Source organism: Atheta coriaria, unplaced genomic scaffold, assembly GCF_025399875.1.
Source record: "Atheta coriaria isolate IRGN ID8LTWV9N9 unplaced genomic scaffold, Caltech_Dcor_3.1 hic_scaffold_2_pilon, whole genome shotgun sequence".
NCBI lineage: Eukaryota > Metazoa > Arthropoda > Insecta > Coleoptera > Staphylinidae > Dalotia > Dalotia coriaria.
The window spans coordinates 4098478-4122483 of NW_027045444.1; the positions used below are offsets into that span (position 1 = coordinate 4098478).

At 45.2% G+C, this 24006-nt stretch overlaps 10 protein-coding genes across 12 annotated transcripts; 5 read left to right on the forward strand and 5 right to left on the reverse strand.

The window, feature by feature from the left end:
* Nucleotides 1-366: 366 nt before the first annotated feature.
* Mer (ezrin/radixin/moesin family protein merlin) lies at nucleotides 367-2471 on the reverse strand. Its single transcript, XM_065317026.1, has 3 exons — nucleotides 2335-2471; nucleotides 1941-2282; nucleotides 367-1888 (listed from the first exon to the last, which is right to left on the reverse strand). The coding sequence occupies exons 1-3, from the start codon at nucleotides 2419-2421 to the stop codon at nucleotides 464-466; spliced, it is 1854 nt and encodes a 617-aa protein (XP_065173098.1). The 5' UTR covers nucleotides 2422-2471; the 3' UTR covers nucleotides 367-463.
* Nucleotides 2472-2608: 137 nt separating this feature from the next.
* On the forward strand, nucleotides 2609-4026 carry LOC135803425 (ankyrin repeat domain-containing protein 16-like). Its single transcript, XM_065317031.1, has one exon. It carries the CDS (start codon nucleotides 2679-2681, stop codon nucleotides 3720-3722), a length of 1044 nt encoding a protein of 347 aa, XP_065173103.1. The 5' UTR covers nucleotides 2609-2678; the 3' UTR covers nucleotides 3723-4026.
* LOC135803422 (leucine-rich repeat-containing protein 47-like) lies at nucleotides 3668-5671 on the reverse strand. Its single transcript, XM_065317028.1, has 2 exons — nucleotides 4063-5671; nucleotides 3668-3991 (listed from the first exon to the last, which is right to left on the reverse strand). The coding sequence occupies exons 1-2, from the start codon at nucleotides 5404-5406 to the stop codon at nucleotides 3758-3760; spliced, it is 1578 nt and encodes a 525-aa protein (XP_065173100.1). The 5' UTR covers nucleotides 5407-5671; the 3' UTR covers nucleotides 3668-3757.
* Nucleotides 5672-5766: 95 nt separating this feature from the next.
* LOC135803423 (hippocampus abundant transcript 1 protein) lies at nucleotides 5767-9261 on the forward strand. Its single transcript, XM_065317029.1, has 3 exons — nucleotides 5767-6060; nucleotides 6647-7834; nucleotides 7913-9261. The coding sequence occupies exons 1-3, from the start codon at nucleotides 5980-5982 to the stop codon at nucleotides 8114-8116; spliced, it is 1473 nt and encodes a 490-aa protein (XP_065173101.1). The 5' UTR covers nucleotides 5767-5979; the 3' UTR covers nucleotides 8117-9261.
* Nucleotides 9262-9285: 24 nt separating this feature from the next.
* LOC135803424 (ankyrin repeat domain-containing protein 13C) lies at nucleotides 9286-11725 on the reverse strand. The gene is made up of 3 exons (XM_065317030.1): nucleotides 11187-11725; nucleotides 11032-11073; nucleotides 9286-10977 (listed from the first exon to the last, which is right to left on the reverse strand). Exons 1-3 carry the CDS (start codon nucleotides 11410-11412, stop codon nucleotides 9809-9811), a joined length of 1437 nt encoding a protein of 478 aa, XP_065173102.1. The 5' UTR covers nucleotides 11413-11725; the 3' UTR covers nucleotides 9286-9808.
* Nucleotides 11726-11856: 131 nt separating this feature from the next.
* On the forward strand, nucleotides 11857-16517 carry Sara (Smad anchor for receptor activation). 2 transcript variants are annotated; one of them, XM_065317021.1, is made up of 8 exons: nucleotides 11857-12017; nucleotides 12107-13199; nucleotides 13260-13553; nucleotides 13631-13744; nucleotides 13809-14234; nucleotides 14292-15410; nucleotides 15472-15712; nucleotides 15778-16517. In XM_065317021.1, the coding sequence occupies exons 2-8, from the start codon at nucleotides 12110-12112 to the stop codon at nucleotides 16226-16228; spliced, it is 3735 nt and encodes a 1244-aa protein (XP_065173093.1). In that variant the 5' UTR covers nucleotides 11857-12017; nucleotides 12107-12109; the 3' UTR covers nucleotides 16229-16517. The 2 variants fall into 2 exon arrangements, with proteins under 2 accessions (XP_065173093.1, XP_065173094.1); XM_065317022.1 differs by lacking the exon at nucleotides 13631-13744.
* Nucleotides 16353-17272, reverse strand: LOC135803429 (ATP synthase subunit C lysine N-methyltransferase). Its single transcript, XM_065317035.1, has 2 exons — nucleotides 17134-17272; nucleotides 16353-17073 (listed from the first exon to the last, which is right to left on the reverse strand). The coding sequence occupies exons 1-2, from the start codon at nucleotides 17240-17242 to the stop codon at nucleotides 16547-16549; spliced, it is 636 nt and encodes a 211-aa protein (XP_065173107.1). The 5' UTR covers nucleotides 17243-17272; the 3' UTR covers nucleotides 16353-16546.
* Nucleotides 17273-17531: 259 nt separating this feature from the next.
* Nucleotides 17532-20515, forward strand: unc-45 (unc-45 myosin chaperone). The gene is made up of 2 exons (XM_065317023.1): nucleotides 17532-17818; nucleotides 17875-20515. Exons 1-2 carry the CDS (start codon nucleotides 17532-17534, stop codon nucleotides 20438-20440), a joined length of 2853 nt encoding a protein of 950 aa, XP_065173095.1. The 3' UTR covers nucleotides 20441-20515.
* A 135-nt stretch (nucleotides 20516-20650) lies between these two features.
* On the forward strand, nucleotides 20651-23012 carry LOC135803428 (zinc metalloproteinase nas-8-like). 2 transcript variants are annotated; one of them, XM_065317034.1, is made up of 2 exons: nucleotides 20651-22732; nucleotides 22785-23012. In XM_065317034.1, the coding sequence occupies exon 1, from the start codon at nucleotides 21202-21204 to the stop codon at nucleotides 22156-22158; it is 957 nt and encodes a 318-aa protein (XP_065173106.1). In that variant the 5' UTR covers nucleotides 20651-21201; the 3' UTR covers nucleotides 22159-22732; nucleotides 22785-23012. The 2 variants fall into 2 exon arrangements, with proteins under 2 accessions (XP_065173106.1, XP_065173105.1); XM_065317033.1 differs by having other exon boundaries at nucleotides 20651-22728.
* On the reverse strand, nucleotides 23008-23865 carry LOC135803431 (uncharacterized). Its single transcript, XM_065317037.1, has 3 exons — nucleotides 23607-23865; nucleotides 23237-23550; nucleotides 23008-23172 (listed from the first exon to the last, which is right to left on the reverse strand). The coding sequence occupies exons 1-3, from the start codon at nucleotides 23660-23662 to the stop codon at nucleotides 23030-23032; spliced, it is 513 nt and encodes a 170-aa protein (XP_065173109.1). The 5' UTR covers nucleotides 23663-23865; the 3' UTR covers nucleotides 23008-23029.
* Nucleotides 23866-24006: the final 141 nt, after the last annotated feature.

The following is a 24006-nucleotide window of genomic DNA, read 5'->3' on the forward strand; positions in this document are numbered from 1 at the left end:
GCAACAAAACAAAATGCTCTCGCTGGAATATTTCGCGATAAATCTACAGCGTTGCGCCATCTGAGAACACTTTAGAGTACCTCACAAAGCAACAAAGTGTTTCAAACAGTGGGGCGCACATGTGTGTCAGTGCGAAATTGTCTATGAGGCAGTGAGTGGTCACGCACTTAAATAGCAGCGTCCGTGTGACACACGTACACGAAAGTGCGCATGCACCACTCTGTCTAAATGACTAGCATTTTCACACATAAATGCAATAAGCCAAATCTAGATGACGCATGATATTCAAATTTAATTCATCATATAACAAACACAAATCACAGACTGTTAAGTCTTTAAGACATGATGATGATGACAAGTCACAAATGAAGTGTAAATAGATTTATTGTAATTACGATAGTCATAATAGTCTTTGTTCATAGTTAAGGCACACAAACGTGGACGGCAGTGTCACCAGGTATAACTAAAGGTCCTCAAAGAAAGCCACACGCGACTTGGTCGTACCGCTCTTACTCTTCCGCAGCGTCGAGTACTTATTATCGCCCTGCTGCACCTGCTGCTCATGCAGCCTATCCAACTTATCCATATGATCAGCAGCCTGCTTGTCGCCAACCTTCAGCACAGCAATCTCACTGCGCAGCTCACGCAGTTGATTCTGGAGGTGCTTCGATTTGTGCAGGTACTCAACGCGCTCCTTCTCAATCTCCAGCGACAACTGATCAGCATCCACGTGATGTATCAGATCATACGCGGCCACATTCAAGTTCAAATCAGGCGATGCTCTCGCCAACGCCGCCGATTCCACCTCGAGTAAATCCGGAGGAACCGAAGTTAAACTCACCGGCATCGGTAATAAGGGACTTGTTGGTGGTAATAATAAACCAGAGGAGGGCGCTGCAGGTCTCGATAAAAACTCCAGCAACTTCTCCTTGGCTTGTTTCTCTGCAGCGCGCGCTCGTAATAACTCTTCCTTTAACTTCTGCGCTTCCAACGCGCGTCGCTCGCTCTCTTCAACGAGTCTTGCTGTGAGCAACTCAGCTTCTCTCGTTTTCCTCTCCAGCGTAACTTTTTCTTCTTCCGATCGCAACGCGCTCATCTTCATACGTGTTATCTCTTGTTCTGCTTCGGTTGCTTTCTGTGATAATAACATGGCTTCCTCTTCAGCCACACGTGATTTCTGCGCTAGTAAATCAGCGCTTTCTTCAGATCTACGCAACGCTTCATTTGCCAATCGCGTTTCCTCCTGATACTGCAGAAGTCGCTGCTCCATACTGGCTCGGTCACGTTCCGCCTTCTCTCGCAATTGTTTCTCCCTCGCTAGACGATTTCTCTGCACTTGTCTGCGTTGTTTTTCCTCCTTGGCCGCCGCCTTCATCTGCTGCAGCTCCATCGAGTCAGGTTTCCGCCGGCGCATAAACAAATCATGATTACCAATACACAGATCAAGTATCAGCTTATTCATGCGCACCTTCTGGCTGAAAAATACAAAATTCGGCGAGTTTTTATCCACCGGTTTGATGATGAACTTTTTATCATCGAAGCTTATATGTCGAATCTCGGCCCAGGTGAATGTCGTCTTCGGTTGCAGTTTGTTTTCTTTCTCGTAGATATTCAGCCCGACGGCTGTCACGCCCAAATACAACTCGGTTTCTTTCTTGTTGAGGATCGGGAAGTAATTGACGCCGTACATGTCGAGATCCTGCGCGATCTTCAAGTACTCCATTTCGGCTTCATCGCGGGACATTCCGCGATGATCCGCGTACCACACGCGAATGCGTTCTTCCCACATCTCCAGCGTCATCTGATACTGGTCGATCACACGCTGGGGGAGTAGTTCTTCGCGTGCTAACATACCAGGTTTGTATACTTCTTCATCAAAGTCGCCAAACTAAAAATCAACATTTTAAGTTTTTATAGGAATAATTTTAAGCATAATTCACCTTTGCTTGTACAGCATATGATGCCAACAGGACAGAAGCCTCTGGTGGGCAGTAAATATCCATGCAGAGTATTGCCTGCTTCACTTGCAGGAAGAACAAATGCTGTGTCACTTCCTGGATGAGCTCATCAGCGACATCTTCCGGATAAAACTTGGCAAGGAACATGAAATTCGCGGCTGATTTGTTGTCCTTCTGCAGGATCTGATCGTGCACTTTCTTGTCCAGCTTGAGCCATGAGATGAACTGTTTTGAGTCCTCAAACTGCAGTCCAAAGTACCATGTCTCTCTGAGGCCGATGGTGCGACACACCAGGTCGAAGAGATCGCGACCGGTAGCGTTCCACTAAACATAAACGTAATTAACATTGAGAATTAGGCATGCTGAATAAACTTACTTCTAAGTTAAACTCTAGCTCCGCGTCCAACGAGCTGACTTTGACTGGAAAACTTTTAGCGCTCTTCTTCCGTCGAAACGGCACCATCTTGTCATCGTCTTGTGCGGGCACCTTCCATACGACGCGCGGCGTGTTGAAATCGTTAGCGCAATTTGCTCATTGCTGGAATTAAGGGTTATTTGGTAAATGGTGAAGAGTTTGGTGCGTTTGTTATGTATCGTTATCGCACGACATCGCACACTGTGCTTGCATGACACATTCTTGGCGAGTGACAGTGGAGCAAGAAGTAGGCAACTTAAACAACACCCATGCTCAGAATTACTTTGTAAATAAATTGTTAAGGAATGAAGAAAATTAACGTAGAAATTCGTAGAATACTCGCATTAACACAGGGCGAAGAAATTAAAAGCGAAGAATGCTTACAACTTCTTTCAATCTTCAGACAATCACATCCAGAAATCCCACTTGATTCATTCAGATACGAAGCATCTGGTGATACAATTTTACACTGTGCTGCTAGACAAGGTGATCATACATTGTGTCTGCACCTTTTGGATCATTTTACTCCAGATTGTCGTAATAAGGATAACAAAACACCTCTACATGAAGCAGCGCAATTTGGTAGACTTGAAGCTGCACGCGTTTTGCTTTCCTCCGGCGCCGATGTAAACGCTCTGAAAAAAGCAGATTGGACTCCATTAATGTTAGCATGCACAAAACTACAAGAACATGTTGTAAATACAGACAATTCCCCAAGTAAAAGACATGCACTTGTGGATCTTTTACTTCAAAATGGAGCACTGGTCAACTTTCAAAACAAAGATGGCTGGACACCATTGCATTTAGCTTCCAGAGAAGGTGACTTGCATATTATTCAAACTTTATGCAAACATGGAGCTCAACTAGGGAAGAAAACAAAGAATGGTAACACCTGCCTGCATATTTCTGCCCTACATCAACATCACCAAGCATTTGAAACACTCTACAAGTTATTCAATGATGAAACTTGTCTGGAAATACAAAGTAATCAAGGAAATTATCCTCTGCATGAAGCAGTCTTGAGTAGAAACCTATCTACATTGAAACACATCATAAATCTGTATCCAAATATGCAAAATCTGCAAGAATTAGTAAACAAGTCAGGATACAACATTCTCCACCTAGCTGTATTCATTGGTAATCTAGAAATGATAAACTTGTGTCTTCATGAAAAGTTTGACATTCATAGAAGAACAAAAGATGGCCAGAACTGTCTCCACCTAGCAGCACTCAACAACTTGCATGAAGTTTACAAATTGTGTTTATCGCACAACGTGGACGAAAACGCAGTGGATAGATTCGGGCGAACACCCTGTGACTATATTAAACAAAATAAATTAGTCATTTAACATGTTAAACTTAACATTCAAAAGAACCCCGTGCGCTAATCACGAATAATCGCTATGTTAGCGGCCGAGTCGAAGTTCAAATCGGTCTTCGACGGATAAACACTCTTCAAATTGCCTTCGACATCGACAATTCGTAACTGTTCAACCGTTAATCCATCGCCCATCAACACAGCAGTTTCCTGAAGAACAACATCGGCTATTTTTCTTGTCAACGGTACATTTGTATGGCTAGTAACTTCCAACAAAATAGACTCGGTGTTTAACGTTACCTAAAATTAAAATAAAATAAAATTTTACATTAAAATTTAATTAATAATATTAAAATAATGATTAAAATTACCTTGCTAATGTCACTGTTTGTTATAGGCGGAAACGAAATAACTTCCTGATGCGCTTCGCTATTCTCCGCTAGAGTTTTCTTAATAAGACAAGCATATGCTGGTTTTCCTTCCAGGAGATACAAATACTTATGAATACCCGAATAAACATTGCGTTTCTTCTCATGACGCAAATGTTCAGCCTCCGCTTGCAGTTGATTGAACAACTGCGTGCCACTCATGCTTTTCACCGCATTCAGCGGGCGAATCTTCAACGTTGATGGTTTGACAGCCGTGTAAATCAACACACTGCCATCTAGAGTTTTAGCATCATGTGTCGCAATGGTTGCAGCACTTCTCTTCTCACACAGCGTCTCATGCAACTTATTCTGCATCTGGATAAACTTCCGGAAACTTTCATCAGTGAATTTCAGCCCATGAATCAAACAGCAAACAATATTTGGCCTTATAGCTTTAATTTCATCTTTAATGATGACTTTCAACGCGTCATCGGCGAGACTGGCATGTTTCAGATGCAGTTTTAGCTTGTTATCATCAATAGTCAAAGGTGTGAGTGATAATTCACACTTGATTTCGGATTGTTTTCCCTTGGACTTCTTTTTACCATCCTTATTACCTGTATCTTTGGGTGCATGTTGTTTTAAATAATCCAAGACTTGTTTGGTTCTGCATTGGTCAATCAGCTTGAGCAATCTTCTGTCTTTGACTGGATTTCCCTTCAGATTGAGTTCTTTTAGCTTGGCACAGTTGACCAGGTTGTAAGGCACTTGGGTGATTTGATTGTTGGCAATGTCCAGACTTTTCAAGCTGGTTAACACGTCGATATCAGCTGAAATGTCTGCAATTTGATTGTTTCCCAGCAGTAAATCACTGAGGACATTGAGGCTGTCATGACAAATTGCTGGGAATTCCTTTAAAAGATTGTGTGACAGGTCCAATACTTGTAGTTTTATACATTTTTGTACATCAGGGATGCTTTCTAGTTGATTATTGGACAGATTAATACTTGTCAGGTGCATGAGAGCATTGAAGTTGATTGTCAACACCGAAATATTGTTGTGTGACAAATCCAACACTTTAAGCTTGTCTAGTTTATCCAAACTGTTGCATACCTTGGTGATTTTATTTGAGTGTAGACTCAGCGTTTGCAGGGCGTCTAATTTTGCAATGTCATCCCCGATGTTGTTCAATGAAGTGTTGTGAATGGTGAGGTAGTTGAGCGATGAAATTGTGTACAGTTGTGGATCTAAGCCATGCTTTTCCAAGTGTTCATTGAATTCTTTGCCTGTGAGACACAGTTCTCGGCGATTTTCTTTCAACGCGAGCGCAATTTGTGGCCAAGACATGCTTGTTGTCTACTGTGAATAGTTGTGTTAAAAGATGTAAGCACGAATCAACCGGTAACTTGCGCAAGTTTTGAACATGTGCGGAGGTTAACGGACATGTTCTTTAGCAAGCAGCTGTAAGGGTTGCAATGCGCGCCATCTATAAAAATGTGACATTGACTTTGCCACACAAAACAAATACGCAATTACACGTCAGTGACGCGTTTGAATCTACGCTGTATAACATTTCTAAACTTATCTTCTTATTATTGATACAGATTAGATTGAGTAATAATTATGTGAATGGGGATTTTTGGGCGAATGTTAGATGAAAACCGCGTGAGGATGAGTCGTGAATCATTAGTTCTGACCTTGACCGTTACGCCATTCGTCGGCGCTGGCGCGCGCGCCACACTCACCAGTCTAATGGCGCACGTCCTGCGGGACAGCTCGCGCGAATCCGACGCGCAAGGGTGCGATTTCAAGAGCGCGAAGCGCGGCATGAGCCCTGTGTGATCCATCGCGCTGGCCAGCCAGACCGCCGCAGCGTGCAGCACACCGGAAGCCGAAGTGAGTCGCGAGTGCGCTGCCATCATGAAGAACAAGACGTCGAAGCGAATGGCTGGAATGATCATCCGGTCGAGAAAATCAATTTCCAAGGACGCCGTTGTCACTGTAAGTGCACTGCGTTTGTTTTCCCCTCGCCCAAAACGCACACACAACCGACAACCATAATGAAATATGGTGATGATGATATCCTCATAAGCGAGCGAATCTAATACAATTAGAAACTCTCCGCTAGTGATGAGCATTGGTTTGATTTTTCCGCTGATGGCTGCCATTGCGGGTTGCCCACATACACACAAACACATAATACATACACATGCGCCCGTCGTCGTCGTCGTACCCTTGAGACGCAGCAAAAGCAGCAAACAACTGCGTTTGCGACATAATGACGTGCGTGTTTGTGTGCACGCTTTGTTTGCACAGGTAGAGATAGATGATTTTGGCGTGTCGTGTGTGGATATTTCGCTCTCTGATGCAGCGCTGATGCTGGAATGAATTGTTGCGCTCTCTAGGTGTGACGGCGTCGGGCAGGGTGCAGGGTGTCATGTGCATGCTGGTCGCGTACTACCTGTTCAAGCGGTATCTGGGGCGGCCGCGTCTCTTGGTGCGGCTGTATTTACGCCGCATCCTCGTGAGCACCCTTCACACACTATTCCAATTAAATTATTTACTAAAAACGCTTATATTCTTACAGACCAGCGGCATTGGTATGCCCTCATTGTACCATGCGCTGGTAGTGATCTTCTTGGAGTTTTTCGCGTGGGGCCTGCTGACGATGCCGGTGATCTCCGTGCTGAACACCACCTTTCCCGATCACACATTCCTCATGAATGGATTGATCATGGGAATCAAAGGAATCTTATCCTTTCTCAGCGCGCCACTCGTCGGAGCATTATCAGACGTCTGCGGAAGGAAACTCTTCCTGCTGGTGACAGTCTTCTTCACCTGCCTCCCAATACCGCTGATGACGATCAACACGTTCTGGTTCTTCGCGATGATCTCAATCAGCGGCGTGTTTGCTGTCACCTTCAGCGTGGTGTTTGCATACGTAGCAGATGTGACTGAAGAAAAAGAGAGGAGTTTTGCGTATGGATTAGTAAGCGCTACATTCGCAGCGTCGATGGTTATCTCGCCTGCATTGGGCGCTTACCTCATGGAACGCTGGAGCATGAATGTGGTGGTTGCGCTGGCCACCGCCGTTGCCATTCTCGACGTGTTCTTTATCCTCGTGGCTGTGCCGGAAAGCCTGCCGGAAAAGGTGCGTGTGTCACCCATCAGCTGGGAGCAAGCCGATCCGTTTGCATCGCTGCGCAATGTCGGTGGAGATCCGACTATTTTACTACTGTGCATCGCTGTGTTCCTGTCCTATCTGCCCGAAGCGGGACAATACAGCTGCATTTTTGTTTATCTCAAGCTGGTGATAGGCTGGAGCGCGCCGATGGTGGCGGTGTTCGTCGGGCTGGTTGGGCTGCTCGCTGTACTCGCCCAGCTGTTCCTCGGCACGATGATGAAGAATCTTGGATGTAAGCATACAATCATGCTGGGTTTACTCTTTGAGATGCTGCAGTTGTTGTGGTATGGCTTTGGGACGACCACGTGGATGATGTGGGCGGCTGGCATGCTGGCGAGCATGTCGAGTATCACCTATCCAGCTATTTCAGCGTTTGTGTCCATCCATAGCAACGCCGACAGACAGGGTGTTGTGCAGGGAATGGTAACGGGCATGCGCGGACTGTGTAATGGTCTTGGTCCGGCCATGTTCGGCCTGATTTTCTACATGTTCCACGTGGATTTGACCGTGGTGGATGGTGATGGCGTGGAGGTGACACGCGCGCCTACGCCTGCCGATGACGATAGCTATCGCTTTGAAAATTACACGCAGGTAAATGTTGAAATATAATATTAGTGTGGATATGTGTTAAGTTGGTTGCATACATACTGATTCGTTTTGTTTTTTTAGCTTGTGCCCGGCCCGCCGTTTGTATTCGGCGCCTTCCTCGTCGTCTGCGCGCTCATCGTGGCGTCGTTCATCCCTACAAAGACGCAGGTCGACAGTGGCATTCCGCTGGATCTAACACATTACGAAATTGAGCGCGGCCACAAGGTCAGCTCGCCGCTGTCGCCGCTCATACCGTCCTCCAAGGACGTGGCGGCTGTACTGTAGGCAACTTTGGCGGCAGCCGGCGCCCCGGCGCACTCACTACTACCTTCACTCACGCGGCCATTTCATGCCCGCGCTTTGTTTTTATTTCCGGACAGACAGAGAAAGAGAAACTTACGTCGTGTTGATTAGTATGTACAAATTAGTCGGTAATTTATTACACTCTACTTGATTCGTCTTTGGTGAAGCGCGCGCGCGCGCGGGAAGGGCGAGAGCGTGTACTTAACCAAATTTTGGGCACCGCCGCATCATTGTGATAACCAGTGACACACTACTGCAGTATCAGAAGGCCAGTTGGCACGCGTTTTACTCTAGATTAAACACTTCTACCTATCCTAAGTTAGTCTCTTAGTTTATTTATTATTTTGCCATAGATTGAGTTGCGAGTGCTCTTTGATTGCCAAAAACAAAGTATCACGGCGTGCGCATGCGCGCGCCATGTCTGCATTTACGTTTATTATCGCTAAGTTAGTTTTCCCACCTTTGTAATACCAGTATTCGACGCGCGCGGCGGCCGCGTTCGTTCTAGATTGTTCAGTTTCGCGTAAGATAAGAAGTCAATTTCCGAGGTGACTAATGAGAGATTACGACGCCCCTCACACTAATAATACTTATTAATAATAAGCAAAAAGAAAACTACGCCGTATTTGATAGGTGCACACACACACTCACACACCACATACACACACTATTGAATTGTTGATTTGTGATTCGAGTTTTAAGCTAAGCTAAGTAAGCGTAAGTTACTACTTAAGGGAGAAAATTCTATAAACAAAGATATAGATATCTATTTTGAATAATTGTTGAATTGCAGCGCAAGAGGCGGACGTGTGTACGCGTTGAGTTTGTGTCAGATTATTCCCTTCCCACACACATGTACACACACACCAATCACACACACATTCACACGCATGCGCGCTGACCGTTGTTGTTAATTTAAGGTGTATCGATGTGTTGTGTGGACACGCTTTTCTTTAGCCGTGGAACGAGACGAGAATCAAACGAAAGCAGTCAGTCAGTGTGCAGGGGAGAGAGACACATTGATGAGATAAACGTTGCGAAAGAGTACATATTTTAACTAGGATCTACGCTGTAAATTGTAAATTATACAAGAAAATATATAATGCAAGTAGACGCAGCGACGCAAATGCCATCTGTATGTTATCCGTGTGTTAATTGACAGAAATACTCTTTATTCGTCTAAATTTCATTATGTTTTTCACTGGTGGTGGAGACGACGCTCTGCCGATGACAGAGAGAGAGAGAGAAAAGGATGAGAGGAGTTCGGTGGTGGGGGTTGTGATTCTGGTTGTGATATGTGTATGTTAAGCGGTGGATTGGAATGTAATAAGCGGTATCTCGTCGCCGTCGCGTCTCATCACCGTGTGCACATGATGTTAATTATTACTTTAAGTTCTTTTTTGTTTTGTTTGTTTTTTGGTATAATGCGCGGGTGTGAAAGTATAAATTCAGACTTTGGTCGTCGTCGGCTCATTCTATGTACAGGAGGCAGCTGGCCGAGTAGACGCTGCCGAGGGTGAAGAGCATCGGCAGCTCGACGGCGACGGTGGGCGACTGATGGGTGGCGGGCGGCTGCCGGGATGCCGCTGCGCGCGCATAACACACATCCGTCGGCATGACGAAGCGCGGCTTCGCGACGCACGCCACCTCGAAGCTGTTGAGCAGTTCGGGGCGTCATAAGTCGGGAAAGCGCATCGGGTCCTCAATGTAATCCTTCGGTTTGTGGAACATCTCCTTGGGGATGTCGTCGCGGAACTCGAACGCTTGAAACGTGATCTTTGCGGTGACGGTCGGTAATATAGGAATCTCCACTTTGACAGGGAAACCGGCCGGTAATTTGGATGAAACAAAATCGCGCAGTTTCGAGAAGTGCTTGAAGGGCGCGATCACCTCCAGGACGTTCAGCAGCATCTCCACCGACAGCGGGAATTCCGGACTCATCGCAATGGTCGCCTTGAAGTTCTTTGATGATTCTTTATAGACTAGATCGCGGCCTAAACGTGGATAACAGTTTTCTTCACATGCGACATACTGTTGCCATGTGATGGATTTATCCGGTGGTGGGCTGAGGCTGGAGCGACGCACAGGCGCGCCGTTAAAGTCGAACGTCTGTGCACCACCGCCGCCTTTCGTGAAACTCTCCAGCAGCGCTTTGTTTTTCTGCAGGTCATTGAGCGATAGGTGCTCACGTCGCTTGCGGCTCTCCAACACTAGGCCGTGCACGATGTACAACTCGCTGGCGTACTGCCCGGCGACCATCTCGGTGCGATCCTCGCGAAATATCCACCCGCTTTGCGCACGCGCAAAAGATATTCCCTTGGTGGAAATCTGCGCTGCGAGAATATCAGTCGACATCAACAAATCAACTTCATCCTCGATCTCCATCTCGCTTTCTTCATACTTTACACTCTGGTATACTTTAAGGACGTTGTCCAGAACGGTTAATGATTGGCTTGGCGGCGCATTACCGTTGAATATGAATGAAATATCGCCGCGTTCCCAGCGCATGTCTGAAAAGTCAACCAGAGTGGTGTCCAGCCGAATGTTAGCGCCTGACTTGTATATCTTGCAGATATCCGAGGGTAGGATACGTGATACCAGCGGGACCCATGACTGAAAGTCCCATTTGAGTTCCATGTAAAAGTCGTCGATTTGATTGAGGGCTTCAACTAGATTCGGCCGGCGGACTTCCATCTGCTCGCGGCTCTGCTGGCGGAACTTGCGTACTAACGAGTAGATGGTTGGTCGGTGGCCGTAGCTGATTGCCTCTGAGAGGACTGTCCATCCTAGGCTATTCTTGACTTTGACAGGTGCATCATGCTTCAACAGCAACTGGACGCACTCTACAAAGTAAGTTTAACATTAACGCGTGTTGGTGCCGAGTGGTAGTAAATTACCTTTCCTCCCCAGCATGACGGCCAGATGCAGTGGAGTGTTACCTAAAAACATTAGGATGTACATTAAGATTAAAACATACATAACCTTTGTTATGTAGGTTGTAAAAGAGGCCACAAGATGAGTAATGAGATGTTGATTGTTGATGGTTTCTCACCATGTTTATCCCGTTCAGCTGCATCGTGCTTCCGCAGTAGGCGCGACACCGCCTTTAGGTCGTTCTCGAAGACGGCGCGATGCAGCGGCCAGCCGTCGTTGGCGTCCGCCATGTTTACGCGGCGCTGGGGGGCGGCGGACTGCGCTCCAAGCGTCGTGCTGCCCTCGCCCGCACTCTTGCTGCTGCTGCTGCCACCGCGTGACTTACGCACTAGCCTGCTCGACATTGCGGTGCATCCACAAGTTGGAATCACCGCTTTGTTCACACACACCACTGTATTTTATTAATAAACTTTCGCCTGGTAATTTGGACTGTGGACTTTTCGGCGACACAAATTTATACCCAAACACAGACCGAATTTAAATTGCGCTTGTTATCACGATTGCGAGGGAATGAGGGTGATTGCGGGCCGAATCAAAGGGTGGGCGCACTTTGAATTTGGCGGTCCACTCGATGCGCATGCCAGCAAAACATGGCGGACGACGGGGAGACGAAAGAGTTTTCGCAAATTTCGTACCTTTCGCACCCGGGCTGATTGAAATTTTCCTGTCTGACGGCCCTAGTGTCATATCCGACAGGCGCATCATCGATTCTCGCTAATTATCTCCACCTGTAATTACGTTGTACACAGGCAAAGGTCAACTCTGACATCGACCTTGGGATAAAAGTGAGGTTGACGTTTCGCCTGACGTTATGTTAGTCATTTTGCATTTGTTGATGTGTTGAACCGTACTACTTCTTCATCAGGAAAAGCCAAGATATCCAGAGGATTACCTTTGCTTCGCTTGGCGAAATGTTACTCTGAAGAATTCTGAACTACGGCGCGCATAGGTAAGCTATGATTGCAACCAATCACATGAATTCTTCCAATTAGCGACTATTTGCGTAATAACTAACGTTTATTCTGCAATAACTCGTAGAGAATGGACAAGTACACCGTGGACTTGGACCAGGTGCTCAACGACTTTGAGTACAGCGAGCTTACCACCGAGCAGGCGCCTCCACCACCGGTGCCCCGGGTTCCGCAGAAAAACTACAGCAGCACCAAGCATTCCATCAATAATGTGTTCAGCAGCCTGAATGATTACCTCGCGACGGAAATCAACGAGAATATTGTCCAGTATAACAACGTCGACAATAAATATGAAAGTCGGACGGATGCGCATGCGAGCGAGAGCACCGCAGCAGGAAATATCGTAGAGTATCCATCTATAAGCAACTTATACGCCGCTGCGAGTCCTGTTTATCCGCAAGATGTCAAAGATATCACGCTGGATACTCCTGCGGTCGTGCAGATGACGCCGGTGAAGGAAAAACCACTGGAAAGTTTAATAGCGCAGCCGATTTTATTGAAAATAGAAGATTCGCAAGTCGTTGATGACACATGGCAAGAAAAACTTGAGGAAATTGTCACTGCAAGTGAAAATAATCAACTTTTAGATTTAGATAATTATATTAATGCTGAGGAGGGTGATAATCATGAAGAATACTCTGCAGAAGTAAAATTAGAAGAAGTAAATGGATGTAATCAACCAGAAGAAGCTGAAAACACTTCAGAAATACCTGAAGATGACAAGTTGACACAAGAAGAAGAAGTGGAAGTGGAAGAAGTGTTCGCCTCGCCTTCCATTGAAGAAAAACCCGCGTTCGTTGAGCCACCAGCCGAAGTTGTGGAGGAAAACGTTGAAATTATCGAGATTGACATCAACTCAAACTCGAATCTAGATTCTATGACTGAAACGTACTGTGATAAAATAGGTTTCCACATTGAGGTGGCCGACGAGGAGGCGGCGAAATACCTGGCTGATCTAGAAGACGGAGAAGATGAAGAAGAAGAAGAGAGTTTTCATGATGCGACTGTTACGGTTAGTCCTGTCGATGTTGTCGTTGTTACACCTGTAGATATAAAAGAAAATGTTGAAGAAGATAAGAATGAAGTTGTTTGTGAGGTTGGCATGGAGACCCAACGGCCCAATAGTTTGAATATCAAAGAAGACGCGGTTAATTTAATAGGTAAATATGAAAAAACATGTTTTTCAAGGTGTTTTTATGTTGATTTTTGTTACTTTTTAGGAAATCCTGGTTCAACTCCGTATAATAATGTCTACGTGAGTAAAGAAATGCCGCAGTCTGCTGTGGAAGCACAATATGAGTCTGGATCGTCTGTTTCTGTGTCCCCGACGTTTTCGGAAGCCTCTACTGATTCTGTGCATTCAGTAGAACAAACAACATTACCGCAGGAAACAGTTACACAGGATAATGCTGTAGTTGCAGAGGAAAACCCAGCCTCTGTTCATTTAAATGAAGAAAATGTTGATGATCAAGAACAGAATGAGACATCTGCTCATCAGTTGATGTCAGAAGAAGGTAATTGACAGTAGTGGGTGATTTTTGTGTTTATTAGTTGTAGTTTGATGTTTATTTTATGGTTTTTGTTAATTTAGACTGTATTAATCATGATGCGGGGCCTGAGGTTGCCCCAGCCGAAGCAAACGCTAATTCTAATTCTATTTTGGAACCTGTTGAGGACTTGCATGCGCATGCGCATGAACATGAAGGTACCACACCATTACCTTACCCCTATTTTTATTTAATAATTAATTTGTTTATTTTGTGGTTTAGATGCAGCGTGGTTGGGTAAACGCGCACCTATCTGGACACCGGACGCAGACGCGCTGAATTGCCAGCACTGCGAGTTCAAATTCACAGTCATCAAACGCCGGCATCACTGCCGTGCATGCGGCCTAGTCCTCTGCTCCAAGTGTTGCGGCATGAAACACAAGTTGGAGTATCTAGGCGCAGAGGCACGTGTATGCACCAGGTGTCATGAAGCACTCGCAAGGGAAACAGACAGCGGTAGTGGTGACTCGCAACATTCGACACCACGACGCGATAATGACATTACAGGCGATGCTGCGGCTGCTGCAGGTCAGCCTAATCCGAATAATCCGATGGAGTATTGCAGTGTGGTCCCGCCGCATGAACAAGTACGTGCTGGTGGAAGTACCCCAAGTGTAATGGTACCTGTAGGTGTTCTCAAACGTAAAGGTATGTATAAAGTTTTTAGTAGAAAGCGTAGTTGAAGTTGACCCCTTCCGCCTGTAGGCTCGAATAAAAAGCACAACAAGAGTGTAATGTTCTGCGATGGCATTCGTCCAGGCAGCGACCTCACCAACCTAGACCAGGATTTCAACTACAACGACAGTCGCAAATCCACATCGGGTGTTGCAGTCAAGAAAGCAAGTTCCCAACCCGCGCAGCAAATTAAACTCAACAAGAATCTCCCCATGGTGGACCCTGTCACACAATCATTCATACCAGAGAATGAGAATTGCCTGCCACCTACGGTCACTACTTATAAATCAGATATCACGTATACAGAGTGTGGTAATAACGCCAATGTGGTGGAAATGCTAAAAAACGAAACGCTCACGTTTGCGGTGCAGCGCAATCTGCACATCCACGTACGACTCATTCTCATGGATTGCTGCGTTAATAAACAAGCATGGTGTTTCTCCACGGAAGGATTGATTGCTGTCGGACAAGATGAGATTGTTATCCTGTTGGAATATGCTGAGGGCGAGGCACAGGTGCCTAAAGATGTGTTTCATCATCTGAATAATATCTATAATTCAGCTGTGAAGGGCACGACTGTAACCGAGTTGGGCTTGAGCATTCATCCGACTACGAACTTTTTGGATTCGCGCAATCATGCGGGGTTTATTTTCGTACGGCCGACATTTCAATGCTTGCAGAATGTTATCGTACCGAAGGAGCCGTATCTTGTGGGTGTCCTGGTACACCGCTGGGAGACACCATGGGCGAGAATCTTTCCGCTGCGATTAGTTTTACGGCTGGGTGCTGAGTATCGATATTATCCAGCGCCGTTGATATCAACACGACATCGTGATTCGGTTTTTGTTGAGATAGGCCACACAATCATCAACTTACTCGCTGATTTTCGTAATTTCTCGTATACGCTACCCAATATTCGCGGGTTGACTATTCACATGGAGGAGAAAAGCACGACTGTATCGATTCCCGTGAATAGATATGATCAAGTGATGAAGTCGATGAGTAATTCCAGCGAGCATATTTTGGCTTTCGGTGGGAATTTCTCGTCGGAAGCAGACTCGCATCTTGTGTGCATACAAGACACTCAAGGGAGCGATGAGAATAACTATAAGACACATGCGATTAATATACAAAACAAACCAAGAAAAGGTATTTTACTTAAATTAAGTTGTTTTTTGCAATATATTTGTTGATTTTAAATGTTTTTTAGTTACTGGTGCTAGTTTTATCGTGTTCAACGGCGCGTTGAAGTCTTCTAGTGGTCTTACTGCAAAGTCTAGTATCGTAGAAGACGGGCTGATGATCCAGATACCTCCGGAGCACATGGTGAAGGTGCGTGAAAGTCTGCGCAACATGAAGAACCACAGTATTCAATGTGGCTGCGTGAATGTCGCCTCTGACGAGACTGTAAACATTGTATGGAGTGAAGCAGATGTTAATTTTAATCTAGGGTAAAAGAAAAACACATTTTTTAATGTTTTAAACTAAATAATACTAAAAAAATGTGCATTTACAGGGTTAAATCTTCAGTTGATGGTCAATCGTTAAGTGGTGTACCATCGATTCGGGTCCACAATGGCAAAGACTACACGTGCAATTCCGGCGCTCGTCTTGTACGCTGGACAGAAGTATTCCTCCTCCAGAGCGGCGAAGAAAACGCCCGCACACAGGACCCTGTCGATATCTCCAAGGTCGCCGAGAGTATCTCGAAGGCGACGTGTCAGGCGCTCGTCAAGTACCTAGATTTACTCGCTACGAATAGCTTTATGAAGATTGGCATCCGCACCACGCTGCATGTGGACGACGTGAGCTACGCCGCGGGTAGTAACGGGCAGAAACTGCCGCCGATCTATATGAAATCGTTGGATAATGAGTTGGTACCGGTGCTGCACCGTATCACCTCGTCGGGCAACGTTGGCGACGGCACGATTGTGCTCGAGCTGATCTTTCGCATCCTGAATGTCTAGCGCGGGCACACACGGTAAATGCTTACACTCTAGGCCGCGAACACGTCAAGTTACAAAAACGACACTAATCGCAATTTTGAAACGTAGGCCAAAAATTACTTGACTTGATGATAATAATTAGATATTTATCTTTTATAAACACATAGATTTATTATAGAAGGTAACTGAGGACAGTCACATCGATTTTAACACTTGAACGCGTCTAGGTATTTGACTCGCTAATATATTGTATGATTAACTTCTAATAGTGAATGCAATTATCAAAAAGATTAAACTATTTCCAACTGCATAGCATGTGTGTGTGTGTGTGTGTGCCTTTTAGCTAATTTTATTCGGGATTTTGTACAGCCAGACCGTGTCTACGCCGCTGCCAACTGTGATTTCCGGTTTCATCCCCGGTAATGGAAACCTGCATGCGACAATATGGCAGCCAGGCTTGCATTCCCGATGCAATTTAGCTTCCAGCTCGTGCATCATTTGCTCCACGCCGAATATCACCACGTTGTCATAGGCTCCCAAAGGGAATTTCCACAAGTCTTTCTGGTAGAATGCAACGGTGGGGTTTGCGGCGCGATTTAAGAATGCTGATAGTTTTGAGTAGGCAACCAGCCATGTGTTGAGTTCTACTCCATGTGGTTGAAAATTGTGTTTGGCGGCTTCAAACACAATGCGGCCATCGCCCGAGCCCAGATCAATGAGTAGACCATGTCGATGTTTGGTCTTTAATGCGTTGAAGACGTTGAGGACTTGCTGTTCGGTTGCTGGGATGTAAGGGAGGCATACTCGGCGGAATGCTGGACTTACAAAAGACGCGCATACTACAGATAGTCCTAATGCTATGCCTCCTAGAAGGGAAGAGAGGGTATTAATAATTCCGTTTAGGTGCTTAATTGAACTGCAGATACCTGTCACACCTATGAGAATTTTCCCTGTGGTGGATAACGATGTACTTCCAGAGTTTTCCGGGCTTTTCTCGCCTTTGGCATTCAAAGTTTCCACAAAGTATGTAGCCATTGAAGGTTATTGTGCAGTTTTGGTTGCATACTTAAACTCGTATTCAATGCGGTGGTTCCTGCCTAAGTTTCTCCACGGTTAGAAAATCTAATTATAACGCGATGTATTTATATTTCGACTTGTTCTAGAGGCTTCTCGACTCTCCCAGCACGTGCGAATTGCCCTATATTAATGGAACACGCCGTTCAGCTTCCAGTAATTCAAAGTAAGCCCTCTCTTAAACATCTGCAATCTAATATTTGGTTACACCTACCGCTCCTGCTGATTTCAGTCAAAAGTAAACAGAGCAATGGGCACTGACCGGCTAGATGAAGCAAACAATTACAAGGAGCAGGGCAATGTGGCATTCAAAAACGCCGACTGGATGACTGCAGTGGCTCAGTACTCCAAAGCCATTGATGTCCTCAACAATGACAGCCATGATATGGCTGTTTACCTCAAGAACAGAGCAGCTGCTTATCTCAAGCAGGAGAAGTTTGAAGATGCCATCAGGGATTGTGACAAGAGCCTGGAGCTTGCTCCCATGGATCCCAAAGCATTGTTTAGGAGATGCCAAGCACTGGAAGCAGTTGAAAGGTATGATAAATTAATATTTTCATTAATAAATTATTAATATTATCATTGTTTAATAGATTTGAGGAAGCCTACAGAGATGCTACCCAATTATTAAAAGTAGACCCAAGCAACAAGGCAATCCAACCAGTATTAGAGCGCCTGTTCAAGATTACACAGAAGAGAGCCAAAGAGAATTCACAAGTTTCAAACAAAGTGGACTCCATGATCAAACTCTGCTTTGATGTGTCAAGCGATCGAGAAAAACGCGAGAGTGCCTTCAATAATCTACTAGTTCTAGCTCGCGAGAAGGCCGGTTCAGAGATAATGCTGAAGAAACTAGTTGTGCAACAAATCAAACGCCTTCTAAAAGTAGAAAAGAGCAAGGAAATCTACGTGACAAGCATCCGCATCATCGGTGAGCTATGCAAACACGGCCCGGAGCGTACACGACACATTCTACGCGATGTAGGAATCCCATGGTTTCTTGAAATTCTCGACTCGACTAATGCAGAGCAAGTTAACGCCGCGCAATATTGCATGCAAGTAATATTAAACTCCTTCTCCGGTATGGAAAACAAACCGGACACGAAACCCGTACAGAGTATGTGTGAACAACACAAAGCAGAAATCGACACACTACTCAGCTGCTTAGTATACGCCATTAACAACCGGATGATCAGCGGGCTCGCACGCGATTCCATCATGGAACTGCTAATGCGTAACATTCACTACACATATCTCTCATGGGCGGAGCGTTTGGTAGAGATTGGAGGCGTTGAGAGACTCATGGAAGTCGCTTCGGAATTAGAAGAGTACAAATATGAGTCCGCAATGGCTATAACGCCATCTACACGTACAGTCGCCGCTGTGTGTTTGGCACGCGTCTATGAAAACATGTACTATGACCAAGCGCGAGACAAGTTCATGTCTCACATTGATGTCTTCCTCAAAGAGAAACTACTATCGCCTGAAATCGAGCATAAAGTAAGGGTGATTGTGGCCATTACCGCATTATTACGCGGTCCCTTGGATGTGGGCAACGCTATCATCGGCAAAGAAGGTATCATGGAGATGATTTTAGTCATGGCGAACACTCTGGACGATCCGCTGCAACAGAAAGTCGCTGTCGAATGTATTATTGCTGCTGCTAGTAAAAAGGACAAAGCCAAGGCTATTATCACTCAAGGTGTAGACATACTTAAGAAACTCTATGTGTCTTCCAATGATAACATCCGTGTGCGTGCGCTTGTTGGTTTGTGTAAACTTGGTAGTTCTGGAGGTAATGATGCTTCCATCAAACCATTCGCCGATGGTTCTAATTTGAAACTAGCCGAAGCTTGTCGACGTTTCCTGTTGCATCCTGGTAAGGATCAGGATATTCGCAAGTGGAGCGCGGAGGGTCTGAGTTATTTGACCTTGGATGCCGAGGTGAAGGAGAAGTTGATCGAGGACAAACCTGCTCTGCTGGCACTCATTGAATTGGCCAAGACAGGTGATCAGAGTGTGTTGTATGGTGTAGTTACCACTCTGGTAAACTTATGCAATGCATACGAGAAGCAGGAAATGGTTCCCGAGCTTGTTGAGTTGGCCAAGTTTGCTAAGCACCATATCCCCGAGGAGCATACATTCGACGATCCGGATTTTGTTACTAAACGCTTGATGATTCTAGGAGAAGTTGGTGTTACCACAGCGCTTGTTGCCCTGGCTAAAACAGAGTCACATAATTCAAAGGAACTGATTGCTAGGGTGTTTAATGCGTTGTGTTCAGAGAAGGAGCTTAGGGGTATTGTTGTGTCGCAGGGCGGGTCCAAGACGTTGATTCCTCTGAGTCTGAATGGTACTGATATGGGGAAACGTCATGCGGCGCAAGCGTTGAGTCGTATCGCCATCACGATGAACCCAGAAGTGGCTTTTCCTGGTCAACGAGCCTTGGAAGTCATTCGTCCGTTGATTAACCTCCTGGCGAATGATTGTACAGCGCTGGAAAACTTTGAAGCGTTAATGGGTTTGTGTAATATTGCGCAGATGAGCGAGCAGGCACGCCAGCGTATTTTGAAAGAAGGTGGTCTTGGTAAAATTGACCACTATCTTTATGAAGACCATCTAATGCTGTGCCGTGCCGCCGCACAGGCTACCTGCAACATGGCGATGTCTCCTGATGTCGTCAAAGTCTACGAAGGTGACAATGACAAAATGAAGTTCATGGTTGCATTGGTCCTCGATGAAGACTTGGAAACCACGATGGCTGCGTCAGGCGCCCTTGCTATTTTGACTTCCAGCAGCGAGAAATGCTGCGAGAAGTTCTTCGATGCTAAGTCGTGGGAGGAATCGATTAAGTACATGTTATCACATGCGAATGTTGACGTGCAGTATCGCGGTGTTGTTATCTTGCGCAACCTGCTCGCCAATTCGAAAGAGTTGGCGGAAAAGATCATTGCCACTGATGTTATGGAGGTGACCATGGCGGTGACGAAGTTGGAGGATGAAACAAGACGTAAGGTTATTGTAATTGCCGAAGAATGTCTGCAAATTGCGGAGAAGTACGGAATCATTAAGAAACCCACTGAAGTGGATCCATTCCTGCTGGCCGAACAAGAACGTCGCATGAACGCTCTAAACCTGGGGGAGGAGGAGGAAGAGTAGTCTTCACCCTAGAATCATTTGTATCTTGTATTTATTTTGTATGATGATTGCAATATATTGAGTATGTTGATGAAAGATTTGTCTCTTATCAATGGGAATCTGAAATCAGAAATTAAAAATTCCAATGGACGTCTCGCATGTTTGGCGCGTCCAAATGGTCGTCATTGCTTCATGGGACACATCCAAATGGACGTTCCAAATGTATAGCACAGCCAGTAACTGACGTCCATTTGGCCGGGTGCCATGCATCGATGACGTCCATTTGGACGCGCCAAACATGCAGGACGGACGTCCATTTGATCCTACCAAGTTTGAACAAGTTTTGGAACACGTTTTAAGGCACTTTCTAATGATTTAAGGGCTTAAAATGTTATGAAAATTAAAGAATACTTTAAGCCCCGGGTACTTCCCAACAATTAACTCAATCATCATTAATATTCAAGATTAAATTTTGAATAATTAGACTTGTGCGACGTTATTGTACGCGCACAAGTTCAGGATTAATCAAAACCTAGCTAAGATTAGCAAAACAATATGCAAATGAAAATCGTACCCGGGCGGCAATTAAAAATTTGCTGTGTACATCATTATCATTCAAAGGAAGCAACAAATTAAACACTATCAGTAGATTCTTAAACGCGCATAATTCGACCGAAATTCACGAAAGTTATCAGCCAAAGCAGGTCACCGCACCGCATGCGATGCGTATATAAACGCAATAAAAACAACAACTAAAAACAACTAGCCAAATATATACCAACATGCAAGTAGCAATGTTGAAGTGCCTCACCATCTTCACCATATGGGCAAGCGTGGTGTTTGCCGCACCTGCAGAACACACCAAGATGATCAACTTGTCATTTCTTGGTAGCGCTCCGCTTGGTTCACCAAGTCGTGAAACAGGCCGACGTCTTGAAGGATTCGACCCGGCCGCTGACGACGCTGTAAACCCAGAAGAACTCGGAGAATACTTCGAAGGTGACATTCTATTCCCCAACGGGCGTAACGGCCTCATCGCCGAGGTGAGCCACTGGAAGGACGGGATCATCCCCTATGAAATACGTGGTAGTTTCAATCAACGTGAACTTGGGTTGATATCAGACGCAATGGATGCTTATAAACATTATACCTGCCTACGTTTCCGGCCTCGTGCTTCAACAGATGTTGATTATGTCGTGTTGGAGAACGCCAACACTGGCTGCTGGTCATCAGTGGGTCGCGTCGGGGGTAAACAGGTAGTCAATCTGCAAACACCCGGTTGTTTCTCGCAGGTAGGCACCCCGATCCATGAATTGATGCATGCCGCTGGTTTCATGCACGAACAGAACCGTTTCGAGCGTGATGACAACGTGGATATCGTCTGGTCAAACATCCAAGCTGGAAGAAACAACAATTTTCAGAAAATTGATGAGAAAACCATCAGCGGATACGGTGTACCCTATGATTTCAACTCTGTGATGCATTACAGTGAGAAAGCCTTCTCTAAAAACGGTCAAGCCACCATCATCGCACGCAGGAAACCGGATGGCGTGATAAAAATGGGCCAACGTGCCGGGTTCAGCAAGGGTGATGTAATGAAACTACGCAGGATGTATCAGTGCCCCAATGCGGACGCCCCGATTGAATCCAAAGCGGAACCATCAACCGGAAGTAGCGGTAATGGCGGACAACCAGCAAATAATGGCTTAGGCAATCTCCTCAACATGATCTTCGGCTAAAATATCAACGCGCACATTAATCAATATCACTAAATGACGAATAAAAGTATTTACTTCCCTTATCACCTCGTAATTATTCTAATAGCGATACTGATTAGCAACGTGTTCAACCAAATTGCCCACGGGAGCAACACATTAAACTCACAAATGGCTCATTGTAATCTTAAATAATAGCGGTTAATCTCATTATTAACGCTATTAATCAACAAAGTTGATGAATTACTTTATTAAATGCGTTATTAAATGCATTATAAAAACACTGCTGATATTCCAGTCATAACATACAAGACGAGATGTTATTACCGGTATTAGTTGCATTCCTCTTTGTAGGTGTACTTGTAGGCGCAGAAGACGACCAAACCGTAGAGATACCTATCACTCCTGATATCAGAGCGGCATTACTACAAGCAAATCCAGGACTGTTTGGTACTTTCGAGCAACCAACGAAAGCTTCCTGCCGTTGCAAGATGATCCCGATCGATTTAACACCCTACAAGACGATGCAGTTTAGGCCACCGGTTGGTAATCCCCAGTGGTTGAACTTTATAGCCGCACAGGGTCAGGCTTACGGTGGGTAAGCGCAAAGGACACGCGTGATTTAAATACTAATTAAATTCTAACCCTAGATGCCAGCAGCCCATCAATATCGTGGTCAATATTGGAGAGCTTCCAGGAGTACCTAAAGCTGCACCATCAGCCGCAGATTTCTGTCGCCGAGCTGTTGCGTTTTGCCATAAACGCTACGAGCACATTAGAAGGGTATGTAGTAAGAAAGCAAAAGAGCGTAGACAGCGGCGTCGCAGTTCCACCGTGTACCCCCGTATGATTAATAACAAATAAACTGTTACATTTCAGATGGTAAAATATACATTTATTCATCCTGAAGCACCCACTCTACCTGCTTTCTTTCCTTCTCCACTGTAACCTGCTTTGCTTCGGTTGCCTTCTTCACCAGGCTGAGAAACGTGTAGTAGCCATTTAAAACCGAACGCGCCACTCGGCCATGTTCTAAATCTACAAACAATGTTACAACGTAAAATGTGTTTTATGTTATTACTATAAGGGTTTCGATGCGTACCGAGCATATGTCTGGGTATTTTCGCCTGAAAACGTACAAGAAAGTCATGCCAATTCTTGTCCGCTGATGGCACAGCAACAAAATTGCGTTTTTCATTCTCGAGGCATCGTTTGCATCCGATGGAGGTGGATATACTTGCGGATGAGTTGGAGTGTGACCTTGGGCTTTCCGGGATCATCCCCGGATAGAACCTGCTTGCTAACACAGTTGGCTTCTGACAGTGCTGAAGGAGATGCAGGACAGACTCCAGAAGTCCTGGGTTTGATCGTGCGATCACTCGCAATTCATCCAGGGCGGTACCATTGGCAACATGCCTGCAACAATGCAATTTTACAAAATATATTCGTTTAATATTTTATTTCTATCATACCCTATATGGCTTAACATAAGCACCCCGATGGTGAATAAAACAAACTGTGCCTTCATCTCGAATGGCGGCAGATTCGATTCGATTTAGTTGTACAAGTTGCGCATCGTGTTTTTATACAGAACGTGTTCTATCCGAAACGAATGTAATTCGATGAAGGTGATTTCCATCCGACAAGCACATTAAACATCGCCTGCTTCATTAGGTTGTTATTGTGTGCCATTAAACAAATTACGTTTTGTTCACCTACTTTGGCAGCGATGCAAATTATAACGAGGAAACATGCAAACATTTTTAAATTAAAATGTAAATTGAATTCGAACCTGCTAAATACAATTTGCGTCCGTTTACTTATTTTCAACTACTATATTTATGCGGATTACTCATTAGGAAACGATGAATG

Bases quoted from the DNA above. Each gene is read 5' to 3' on its own strand.
- Mer (XM_065317026.1), bottom strand. From the start codon at position 2,421: ATGGTGCCGTTTCGACGGAAGAAGAGCGCTAAAAGTTTTCCAGTCAAA. The intron at 2,283-2,334 runs GTAAGTTTATTC...GTTTATGTTTAG, and splicing joins AGCTAGAGTTTAACTTAGAA to TGGAACGCTACCGGTCGCGA. The intron at 1,889-1,940 runs GTGAATTATGCT...GTTGATTTTTAG, and splicing joins CATATGCTGTACAAGCAAAG to TTTGGCGACTTTGATGAAGA.
- LOC135803425 (XM_065317031.1), top strand. From the start codon at position 2,679: ATGAAGAAAATTAACGTAGAAATTCGTAGAATACTCGCATTAACACAG.
- LOC135803422 (XM_065317028.1), bottom strand. From the start codon at position 5,406: ATGTCTTGGCCACAAATTGCGCTCGCGTTGAAAGAAAATCGCCGAGAA. The intron at 3,992-4,062 runs GTAATTTTAATC...TTTTAATTTTAG, and splicing joins CAAACAGTGACATTAGCAAG to GTAACGTTAAACACCGAGTC.
- LOC135803423 (XM_065317029.1), top strand. From the start codon at position 5,980: ATGAAGAACAAGACGTCGAAGCGAATGGCTGGAATGATCATCCGGTCG. The intron at 6,061-6,646 runs GTAAGTGCACTG...ATATTCTTACAG, and splicing joins CCAAGGACGCCGTTGTCACT to ACCAGCGGCATTGGTATGCC. The intron at 7,835-7,912 runs GTAAATGTTGAA...TTGTTTTTTTAG, and splicing joins GCTTTGAAAATTACACGCAG to CTTGTGCCCGGCCCGCCGTT.
- LOC135803424 (XM_065317030.1), bottom strand. From the start codon at position 11,412: ATGTCGAGCAGGCTAGTGCGTAAGTCACGCGGTGGCAGCAGCAGCAGC. The intron at 11,074-11,186 runs GTGAGAAACCAT...TAATGTTTTTAG, and splicing joins AGCTGAACGGGATAAACATG to GTAACACTCCACTGCATCTG. The intron at 10,978-11,031 runs GTAATTTACTAC...CTTACTTTGTAG, and splicing joins CGTCATGCTGGGGAGGAAAG to AGTGCGTCCAGTTGCTGTTG.
- Sara (XM_065317021.1), top strand. From the start codon at position 12,110: ATGGACAAGTACACCGTGGACTTGGACCAGGTGCTCAACGACTTTGAG. The intron at 13,200-13,259 runs GTAAATATGAAA...GTTACTTTTTAG, and splicing joins AGACGCGGTTAATTTAATAG to GAAATCCTGGTTCAACTCCG. The intron at 15,713-15,777 runs GTAAAAGAAAAA...GTGCATTTACAG, and splicing joins GATGTTAATTTTAATCTAGG to GGTTAAATCTTCAGTTGATG.
- LOC135803429 (XM_065317035.1), bottom strand. From the start codon at position 17,242: ATGGCTACATACTTTGTGGAAACTTTGAATGCCAAAGGCGAGAAAAGC. The intron at 17,074-17,133 runs GTATCTGCAGTT...CTTCCCTTCTAG, and splicing joins AATTCTCATAGGTGTGACAG to GAGGCATAGCATTAGGACTA.
- unc-45 (XM_065317023.1), top strand. From the start codon at position 17,532: ATGGGCACTGACCGGCTAGATGAAGCAAACAATTACAAGGAGCAGGGC. The intron at 17,819-17,874 runs GTATGATAAATT...ATTGTTTAATAG, and splicing joins GCACTGGAAGCAGTTGAAAG to ATTTGAGGAAGCCTACAGAG.
- LOC135803428 (XM_065317034.1), top strand. From the start codon at position 21,202: ATGCAAGTAGCAATGTTGAAGTGCCTCACCATCTTCACCATATGGGCA.
- LOC135803431 (XM_065317037.1), bottom strand. From the start codon at position 23,662: ATGAAGGCACAGTTTGTTTTATTCACCATCGGGGTGCTTATGTTAAGC. The intron at 23,551-23,606 runs GTATGATAGAAA...GCATTGTTGCAG, and splicing joins CTTATGTTAAGCCATATAGG to GCATGTTGCCAATGGTACCG. The intron at 23,173-23,236 runs GTACGCATCGAA...CATTGTTTGTAG, and splicing joins AATACCCAGACATATGCTCG to ATTTAGAACATGGCCGAGTG.